Source organism: Octopus bimaculoides, chromosome 30 (genome assembly GCF_046866305.1).
Source record: "Octopus bimaculoides isolate indiv1 chromosome 30, ASM4686630v1, whole genome shotgun sequence".
Classification (NCBI taxonomy): domain Eukaryota; kingdom Metazoa; phylum Mollusca; class Cephalopoda; order Octopoda; family Octopodidae; genus Octopus; species Octopus bimaculoides.
This window is the reverse complement of record NC_142957.1, coordinates 15,886,445-15,898,078: the sequence shown is the minus strand read 5'-3', so window position 1 is coordinate 15,898,078 and position 11,634 is coordinate 15,886,445. Positions and strand designations below refer to the sequence as shown.

Below are 11,634 nucleotides of genomic sequence, written 5' to 3'. Positions count from 1 at the left end.
GGCAGCGTTTGAACTCGAAATGTAAAACGTAAAACTGTGTGGCATACTAGCGATTCTGCCAGCTCGTCACGTTAACAGTAATGGCAATAATGATAATAATAATAATAGTATTAATATTAATATTAATATCAATAATGATAAAAATAAGAATAGTATTAATATTAATATTAATATCAATAATGATAAAAATAAGAATAGTATTAATATTAATATTAATATCAATAATGATAAAAATAAGAATAGTATTAATATTAATATTAATATCAATAATGATAAAAATAAGAATAGTATTAATATTAATATTAATATCAATAATGATAAAAATAAGAATAGTATTAATATTAATATTAATATCAATAATGATAAAAATAAGAATAGTATTAATATTAATATTAATATCAATAATGATAAAAATAAGAATAGTATTAATATTAATATTAATATCAATAATGATAAAAATAAGAATAAAGGCTGGCAACATGTACTTACCGATTGGTACATGTTGAATTTGACGAGTTGCTGTGAAATAAATATAGAATGCACAGATATATATTGTTGTTTAGCTACTTTTGGCGCAAGCTTCGCTTTAGGCGCAAGCTTCGCTTTAGGCGCAAGCTTCGCTTTAGGCGCAAGAAGTTTGCTATGCATTCGTGTTGGTTTCAGGTTCAATCTCGTTTGCATGCTACCGGGGTCAACCAATAACCTTATGAACGGATTTGGTAGACAAAAACCACGTGGAAGTCTGACATTTGTATATATGCATGTGCATGTTATATATATATATATATATATATATATATATATATATATGAATATCACTTTAACTTGGTATCTCTACCTATAAAATGGCTGTGATATCTTGGTTTTTTAGTGTAATTTTGCTACCCATGGTAACTATTAACATATTTACATTGTCAAAGGTTTTTTTAAAACTGAGATAATATTAATATATACATAAACTTATATATATATATATATATATATATATATATATATATAATGTAACATATGGTATGATTATAAACAGGGCAAATTTTATATATGTATATATATATATATGTATCATTTGTAGAAAAAAATAAATTCAGAGAAGCAAACTCTAAGAAGTAGAACAATATATAACTTTTCCTGGTGAAAACCTGGGCTTCCTGTTCTTAAAGGGTTTAGCTTTATGCCATATCGAAAAGTTAAACCCTTTATGGATGGGGAACCCAGAGTAATTCTATAAACCGGCCTTCACCAGGTAAAAAAAAATGTGTGTGTGTGTGTGTGTGTGTGTGTGTGTGTGTGCTTGTGTATGTGTGCACACATGCATGCATTCTTGTACATCTTTATACTTCCACCTTCATCAATTTATAACCTTTGTAGGTTTGTTTATGCCCCAGTAATATAGCCAGGAAATACGTACAAGGCATATTTTTTTGTTTTTATAGCGTACTAGAGATTCTGCTACCTTGCCAACTTAATAGTATTAGCAATAATGATAATATTAAAAATAATAGTCATTATAGTAATAAAGGCCAGCAATTTCTACTTACTTATTGGTATCTGGTGAACTTGAGAAGCTGTGAAATAGATACAGAATGCACAAACGTAAGCTGTTGTTTTTGCCACTTTGGGCGCAAACATCGCTGTACGCGCAAGAAGTTTGCTGGGCATTCGTGTTGCATGCTGCCTTGAGCGGACTTGGCCGAGAGAAACTGCGGGGAAGCGTGTCCTTTGTGTGTGTGTGTGAGTGTGTGTGTATGTATGTGTGTGTGTGTGTGATGAGTGTTAACTGATAAACAGGACTGTCACTGACAAAGCAATGCCCACACAACACAAAAATTTTATACATGTGTGTATGTGTGTGTGTGTGTGTGTGTGTGTGTGTGTGTGTGTGCGGTTGTTTGTGAGTGTGTTTGTGTATGCGCACCACATGCATGCATGCATGTAAACCCATCCTTATGCTTCTACCTTCACTGGTTTATAACCTTTGTAGGTTCATTTATGCCCCTGCACTTAAATAGGTACCGCACTTTCTTAAAAAAACATGCACCCGACTTAATAATGATTTTTTTTCCTCTCCTGAGAGGTCATGTGCTGTTTTTTATCTTGATATGAGATCACTATGTCGGGCACATGTGGTTGTGATGTATGTGCCTGGTGTACCCTTATCAGACAGGTAGTCATGATGGGTATAATGGGCTTCGTATATTTTTACCCCAGTGTCACTTTGATGGCATGTCCTGCTCTCTCACTCAATAATAATAAAAATTATAATAATAATAATAATAATAATAATAATAATAATAATAATAAGACGAAAACAATACCTATTGTCATAGGTGCCCTGGGAATGACAGCGAAACGGGCTGATTACTACCTAGTTCAGATACCAGGAAACCCCAAAATGGCTGAAGTTCAAAAGATAGTGGTCATGGGAACTGCCCATATCTTACGTAAAATACTGTCTATGTGATCTCAAATTTTAAAACAAACATAATTTTCTTATGGTTTCTTAAACATTCTCTAGAACAACACTATGTACAAAACCAAATATATGGTACCCTAGGCATAACACCAGCAAGAACTTCTAACTTGTTGTCTCTTGAGGTCTCTGAGTGAGACTTGGATCCAACTTGTACAAATGCAAAACAAAAGTCAAACATAAAATAATAATAATAATAATAATAATAATAATAATAATAATAATAATAATAATAATAATAATAATAATAATAATGATGATAAGAATAAAGGTCAGCAACCAGTACTTACTGATGGGTATTTGGTGAGTTTGTTGAGAAGCTGTGAAATACAGAATGGGCAAATATATATATGGTGGTTTTGTCTGTTTTGGCGCAGGCTTTGTGGTGTGCGGAAGAAGTTTGCTATGTGTTCGCGTTTGGTTTCAGGTTTAGTATCATTACTCGCTGCCCGAGTTGACCAATACCTTGTGAGAGGACTTGGTAGAGGGAAACTGTATTGAAGCCTTCATTTGTGTGTGTGTGTGTGTGTGTGTGTGCGTGTGCGCATGTGATGACTGCCAACTCATAAATGAGTAAGTCCGTCACTGACAAAGCGATGCCCATGCTAAACTATCTGTGTGTGTGTGTCAGTGTATATATGCGCATGCATGTGTGCATGTGTGCGCATCTTCATGTTTCTACCTTCACCGATTTATAACCTTTGTAGGTTTGTTTACACTCCTGCAATTAAATAAATTCTGGACTTTCTAAAAAATAAGCACCAGACTTAATTAGTCCTGGTCTTGAACTCTTTGACTAAACCCATTAAGGCTTTTCTCCTGCAAGACCACAGTCTAATCATGGAAACAGCTAAAAGCATAAACGAGTGTCTAATTATTAAAAGTATATTATGGTATAATTAACATTGAATACCTTGTTTTTAAGGAACTCACATCTAAAGAGGTATATCTTTGCCATTTGTGTCATATCTATGTAAAGTTTTTGATCCTTCAATCACATATGGTTTAACAACCAGATATCATCATCCTGTATAGGCACCAGGCCTGAAGTTTTGCGGGAGGGAGCTGTTCAATTATATTAACCCCAGTATTCAGTTGGTATTTATTGTATGGTTCCCAGAAAGGATGAGAGACAAAGTCGATCATGTGGAATTTGAACTGTGACATAAAGCCCGAAAAAATGCTATCGGTTAATGATTCTGACAACTCATCATCTTATTAATAATAATAATAATAATAATAATGATGATGATGATGATGATGATAATAATACATACACTGGGACCTACATACACTGGAAGCTATGCCAACACTATGGAATAACAGCAGAAAAAAGATGGTATAGGCACACGCCAGAAAAGGTCACAGAAAACGAGAAAGCAACCATACTCTGGGATATGCCAATACACACAGATAGAGAAATTAAGGCTCATAGGCCAGATATAGTTGTCAGAGATAATGAAGAAAAAAAAAAGTGCTTTCTAATTGATGTATCAATATCAGTACTTAATTTATCAACCCTGAAAGGATGAAGGGATGAAAGGCAAAGTCAACCTTGGTGGAATTTGACCTCAGCATGCTAACAATTCTGCCAAATAATAATAATAATAATAATAATAATAATAATAATAATAATAATGATAATCCTTTCTACTATAGGCACAAGGCCTGAAATTTTAGGTGAGTGGTAAGTCGATTGCATTCACCCCAGTGCACAACTGGTACTTATTTCATCAACCCCCGAAAGGATGAACGGCAAAGTTGACTCTGGTAGAATTTTCATAATAATAATAATAATAATGATGATGATGATGATCATCATCATCATCATCATAATGATAATAGGTTACTTACCGAAAAACGGTACAACATTAGCGTGTGATACTGCTGGATAGCCATGTCCGAAGCCGTAGCCTGGGAAAGTTATACCAGCACCTGCTCCACCGAAACCAAATCCAGTAAAACCAGCACCGTTGAATCCACTTCCTAGACTACCAAAACTGCTGGCCACACCGCCTATTCCAGGAATTCCACCATATCCACCATATCCACCATATCCTTGAGCTCCTAATTGAATAAAGGAATTTATATATATATATATATATATATATATATATATATATATATATATATATATATATATATATATATAGATAGATAGATAGATAGATGGATATATATATATATATATATACCTAAATAATAAATATATATATGCATATATACATATGTACATGTACATAATTACATCTATATGTATATATATATATATATATATATATATATATATATATACAGAGAGGGGGGATGGAGAGGGATTGTAATTAGTGAAAGTAATTGAAATATAAATACAAAATATTTACCCTGATAGTTGTTGATTTGTCCGAAACTTATACCATAGGCTATAAATATAAATTTTGTATGTTACATATGTCCATATATATATATTTATATATATATATATATATAAGAATTTAAGGATTGGAGAAAACGCATGTTATAATTGCATACTTTATTCCTACATATGTTTCAAAGGATTACAGCCTGTGTGATCCATAGGGATCTTTGATATTAAAATTGTAACCTTCTCATCAGGGAAAGCATGGGAATCATCTTAAACGTAAGACATTATGACCGATTATGAAAACAATAGATGGATAAGGTTATGACTTGATTCATTTGAAAAAAACCGTTAGAGAATTGGACGCTGCCGGATAGTGGGTTGGACAACACATACCAATCAATGTGTAAGAGCGTACATGCATACATAAATACACATACACAAACACACACACACCCACACATATATATGCGCATATACACATACATACACATCTGCACCCGTATATACATATGTATACGTATACATACACACCTATATACACATAAGAAATACACATAATTATATATATATATATATATATATATATATATATATATATGAACAGTGACTGGAAAATTTGGAATACTTTTAATTCTTTGTTACATGTGTTTCATTGCTGTATAGGAAAAATACATTATGACCAGCTCTTAGTGGCCAAGAATGTAAGGAAGATAAAACGCGTGTGTCTTATGGTCCAATGGCATTCTTCAATGCCTAGCTGTGTATTTACATTTGTATTGCCTGTAAGGAGTGAAGACACCTGGTTTAGTGGTTAGAGTATTCAGTTCAGGATTCGAAGGTCATGAGTTCAATTCCTGGTGACAAGTTGTGTCCTTGAGCAAGACACTTTATTTCACATTTCTGCAATCCACTCAGCTGTCAAAAATGAGTTTTATCCATAATTCAAAGGACCGGCTTTGCTGAATTGCCCTGAGAATGACATTAAGGGTACACATGTCTGTGGAGTGCTCGGCCACTTGCACATTAATTTCATGAGCAGGCTGTTCCATTGACTGGATTAACTGGAAATCTGTTGTCATAACCAACAGAATGTCAGTTCTATAAGGGGAATTTTTTGACTTAAAGCAACTTGGGCAGTGTCCAAACGCATGTGAACATGCTAATTACAATAATACATAACTATTATTTAAATGTGTGTGTGTGTGTTTGTGTCCTTATGAGTCTGTTTTGTGTGTGTATTCATTCAGGCATCTAAATATTAATTATTGTTCTTACCGGTTGGGTTAAAAAGTGTGGCAGCTGAAAGGAAAAAAAATATATGTATATTAATAATGATAATGATGACATTACTACTACAACTACTACTACAAATAATAATAATAATAATAATAATAATAATAATAATAATAATAAATTTATTAATAGTGTAATTTTGCGCCTACAGATAGAAGTATGGCTTCTACTTTTAAACTTAGAGATTCTCCTAAGTTATCATCATTGAGTCTGCTTCCAGTATAGTGGTTGAGTATAACTATTGATGATTACTGATGGTTCATTGTGGTTAAGCATTCAGTTGTGCTTGGAAAAACCAATGCAGAATTCCACACAACCACAATGTTGAAACGTACGTAGGAACAAATGATAGAAGCTTGTGTCTATCACAACTTCTCATATATATATATATATATATATATGTAAATCCAAGCGTTTATATAAATTTATCTGACAAGCAGATCAATAGATGAATAGATAGTTAGACAGACAGACAGACAGATAGAGAGACAGACAGACAGAAAGATAGATAGATAGATAGATAGATAGATAGATAGATATATAGATAGATAGATAGATAGATAGATAGATAGATAGATAGATGCTTACCAGCCAAGAGTCCAAATAACATGTACATGAAAGCCATTTTTGGATCTAAAAATATAAAAACAAAACAAATAAATCAGTTTAAAAAAAAAAGATTCAAAAGAAATGTTAGCATTATTAATAATAATAATGATGATAATAATTTTAATTTTAATAATTATAAGAATAATAATGGTTTTATATTTTGGCACAAAGGCCCGCAACTTTTAATGACTGCAGTATTTGGCAGGTATTTACTTTATTAACCACACACACACATATATATATGTACTCATATATATATATACATGCACGTACACGCACATTTTTATATATATATAAACTTATATATGCCTATATAAATAAATATATACCCACATGTATATTTAAAAATATATATATATGCACATATGTAAATTCTTATTCGTGTACTTGAGATAGGATAGAAGACATTGATGTAAACCAGTCCCCTTCATACAGAGGCACTGATAATCCCTAAAAATTCTCACAGATAGAAAAATTACGAAGGACCAATTTTTCCTTCCTTGAAACTAACAAATTTTATTCCAACCAATGACCATATAGAGTGAGTAAATTAAATCAAGTACGTACACATGTTGTGGATGTACTCTGTATGTGCAGAAAGTATGGGAGTATAAATTTTAATTTGAATATTAAATTAATTAGATATAAATTTTAATTAAACTAGTTTTACATATTAACTAAAGAACATAAAAGTTTAACTAAACAAAGAAATATTATTTGATTAAATGAAAAGTTTAAATTGCTTAAGTGTCATGCATGTGACAATGAAGAGCCTTCCATGGGGAAACTATGAATTTTCCTCAATTTTCCTCAATTTTCCTCAGAACCATCATCAGATTTGCTAAATACAATGTCACCATAGTAACTAGAAAATATGTCATGGAACAACAAGCAGCTCTACATTAAACTGGTCATCAAATGACAGTAAGGAAACACATGTATGTATGTATGTATGCACTGTGTGTGCATATATATATATATATATATATATATATATATATATATATATATATATAGGTATGTGTGTGTATATATATCAATATATATATATATATATATATGTGCGTGTGTGTGCAAAGATGTATATATAGATGCTTATATAAACATATATTTGCATATATATAAACGTACATATAAAAACATAGATAAGTATACATATACATTTATATATACGTACATACACACATATATATGTATGTATATGTATGTATATATATATATATATATATATATATATATATATATATATATATATATATATATATATATATATATATATATATATATATATATATATATGCACGCATGTGTGTGTGCGTGCATGTATGTATAGATACAAATGTTTTGAGCAGGATCAATAGTTTACTAGAGTTTTGAAATGTTTTTTTTTTTTTATCAACATCTTATTGTAAAAGGGTTTAAAATCTACAGAAGGTTTCCCATAATTTTCTGCAGGTACCAACAAAATATGGCACCAGAGAAGAACAATCAATTATCATTATTATTAGTAGCATTGTTACCATTTTTTTATAAAAGCTAACCAACAGAATCCACGAAAAGGCAATAAGGATCAGTTTTTAAAATAGGGAGAGCTAAAAGGAATACCTTTGAAAACCACCAACTGTAAGTAATACTGTTTCAACATCATTATAGGCCCCTGGGCAAATGAATGTACTGGGCCCTATATTATTCATTCATTGACAAGATACAACAGTATGCATTAGATCAATATTAATTTCCTAGAGCCATTGGGCCAAGGGACATCTGCTCCAGCATGCCTGTGCCTGAAAACAACACTGGTGGTAAGTTATTTTGTTGTGTTAAATGAGAAGGTCAAATTGATGGAAGTTTCAACCATCGGCCCTCATCAAGTTGCAACCATCAGCCCTTGAGATTTGATGAGACTTCTTGTCACCAAATTTCGGCATAACATCAGTGCTAATTCATTTAGCATGCAATAGATTTTTTTTGAATAACGATAATAATAATAACAATAATAATACAGAAAATTGCACTACTGAGCACTGCACACATCCTACGCAAAACACTTTCAATACAGTAAAAGTAAGAGCATCACAGCAAACCACAGCACACACCCAAGGCGCACAGAGCTGCGCTCGGTAGTGAAGTGAAAGCACGTTATGAAAATAAAACTACTGAATAATAATAATAATAATAATAATAATAATAATAATAATAGTAATCCTTTCTACTAAAGGCACAAGGTTTGAAATTTGCGGGAGAGGGGACTCGTCAGTTACATCGACTCCAGTATTTCGCAGGTATTTAATTTAGCAACCCCTCGAAAGGATGAACAACAAAGTCGGCCTCGGTGGGATAAACGATAATCATAATAATAATAATAACAACAATAATAATAACAATAATGAAATGTGATAGCACCGTTACCTTGCGTGTGATAGATGTTCAGAATCGTCTGTTTAACACTCAGCACAAAGTTTCTCGAGTTTCTTGGCTATATATATAGGGGACGATGGAATTTTTTGTTTTTTCATTTTTTTTTTTGTCTTCGTTTGTCTTAATTTATTTTTTTATTAAGAATGTGACCACCTGCAGCCCTTCATTCTTCTACTACCACCACTACTATTGCTACTACTACTACTACTACTACTACTACTACTACTGCTATTACCACCACTACCACTGCTACTCTACTCCTCCTCCTCCTCCTGCTACTCACGCTTGCCTTGCTCCTTCTTCTTTAGTGGCCATTGCTGTCGATGATGATGATGATGATGATGACAATAACGGTAACAGCTATGAAGACGACGACGACGACGATGACGACGATGATGACGATGATGACGATTGCAACTTCTGACCGGCTGATTTGACTCTTGTTGTTCTCAGATCGACACGCTTAAACCGGTTTATGCAAATAGACACACACACACACTGACGGCAGTTTCATAATTTCTCGCCTTTTCGGCTTATTGTCGTTCACACACACACACACACACACACACACACACACACACGCATAATGCACATACATACATGACACAACAAAAAAACATGCATATGTTAATGGATTCATTACCGTCTCAATGCAACATTGAGAATTCAGAATAACACACGAATACATTATCTCTAAAACAAAAAGACAAACGGCCTTGGTAATTAAAAATAAACTAATAAATGGTAATTAACACTGGGTAGGTGTGTAATATTGCTCATTAAGTGTGGGATAAATTTTCTATTTTCAATATATTCAGTATCTCTTTGTTTTCTCGCTTTCTTTGAAATTCCACAGTTTTCTTACTCACAAATTCTGTTATATATATATATATATATATATATATATATTTTTTTTTATTTTTCAATTATATCCCATATTTTTTTTTTTTACTTCTATTGTTTTATTTTTGCTGGGGATGTGGGGGTGGTTGTTTGATTATATTTTTCGTTTTGTTTTGCTTTTTTGCTTTTTTGTTTTTCTAGCTTAATTATTCGAGGATTTTCTGATCACAAAACTGCCATGTCTTGGAGAAAAAATTTTCACTGAGAAATTGCAATTATTTGTTTGTTTGTTTGTTTGTTTTTATTTATTTATTTATTTATTTATTTTGTATGCTATGTGAAATAATTGTACATGACTGGTTCACAAAAACAAAAGTAAAAAAAATAATAACGCACATAAAAAAATAAAATAATAATAATAATATTATAGTTACAATAATAATAACAATATTAAGGTTTATTTTATTAGCCATAAGGGTCCAAGATTATGGGGTAAAAAAAGCAAGAACAACAAAAACCAAAGAAAATTTGGGGGTGTTTTCTCGTTTTACATCGGATAAAATAAGTGACATCTTGACAATAAAAAACGACACTTTTATAAATAATAATAATAATAAGTATGCAAATACAAGGATCTTGAAATAGAGGTTGCAAAAATGGGGCATCTCAGAATGACTGCTGTTTTTGTGATCATCGGGGGACAATACCAAGTGTTGCTGTCAAGCCCTTTGGCCAAATACCAGAAATCCTAAAATGCCAGAACAATAAAAGTTGTTCTCATGGGCACAGCCCACATCCTAAGAAAAACACTATCAATCCGAGGGTATCTGAATCTTTTAACCTCTTTAGAAATCAGAAATGCTACAGCAAACTTTTGACGAAATCTTAATTCTCGGTTTTTTTTTGTCGCCTTTCATTGCTACACATAAATGATGCCCACGGTAAAACTTCTAATTTGGTGTTATTTGAGGACTCTTGGGTGAAACTCGGAAAAGCTCATATAAAACAAAGTAACAATAGCAGTAATAATAATAATAATAATAATAATAATAATAATAATAATAAATGTCCTGATGCAGTACCAGGCAGTGACTCTCATGGCTTCTGATCTTAACTGATTGGAAGTGTTATCATGTACATTGTTTTGTCTTGGTATAAAAAGATGGGCTACAGCAAATATTCTGCTTAATACCTCAGATTTGCTTGTCAGTTGTTTGACCGTAACCAGTTGAGCATGTCCCTTGGTGGCTGATATGTGCATCTCTGATCATGAGCAGAAGTCGTGGGGGAGCATCATAGCCATGTGTCAAGAGGAATTCTTTGGGGTTTGAATAATTCACCTTTGGAAACATGGATGTTTTGCTCAACATCCTTAAACAAACCTTATTCAGGGACCTTTTGAGCGGGATGGTCTACTCGACCTGAAGAAAAGTCTAACTGTGCACCACCTGCGAGGTCATGCGCTGTTTATCTTGATATGAGATCACCATATCGTGCACGTATGGTTGTGATGCATGTGCTTGGTGTACCCTTATCAGATGGGTAGCCATGATGGGTATATTGGGCTTCGTATATTTTACCCCAATGTCACTTTGATGGCATGCACTGCTCTCTCACTCAGTAATAATAATAATAATAATAATAATAATAGTAACAA

General features: G+C 32.4%; 1 protein-coding gene across 1 annotated transcript in view; it reads right to left on the bottom strand.

Annotated features, from left to right (window-relative positions):
- LOC106882233 (uncharacterized) overlaps nucleotides 1–9,171 on the bottom strand; it is a 14,584-nt gene extending 5,413 nt beyond the window's left edge. The window contains exons 1-8 of the mRNA XM_089346247.1: nucleotides 9,126–9,171; nucleotides 6,696–6,740; nucleotides 6,090–6,113; nucleotides 4,834–4,872; nucleotides 4,325–4,537; nucleotides 2,761–2,790; nucleotides 1,539–1,565; nucleotides 490–519 (exon numbers count right to left, since the gene is read on the bottom strand). Coding sequence (XP_089202373.1) covers nucleotides 490–519; nucleotides 1,539–1,565; nucleotides 2,761–2,790; nucleotides 4,325–4,537; nucleotides 4,834–4,872; nucleotides 6,090–6,113; nucleotides 6,696–6,732 — 400 coding nt within the window. The 5' untranslated portion in view covers nucleotides 6,733–6,740; nucleotides 9,126–9,171. The remainder of the gene's footprint in view (nucleotides 1–489; nucleotides 520–1,538; nucleotides 1,566–2,760; nucleotides 2,791–4,324; nucleotides 4,538–4,833; nucleotides 4,873–6,089; nucleotides 6,114–6,695; nucleotides 6,741–9,125) is intronic.
- Nucleotides 9,172–11,634: the final 2,463 nt, after the last annotated feature.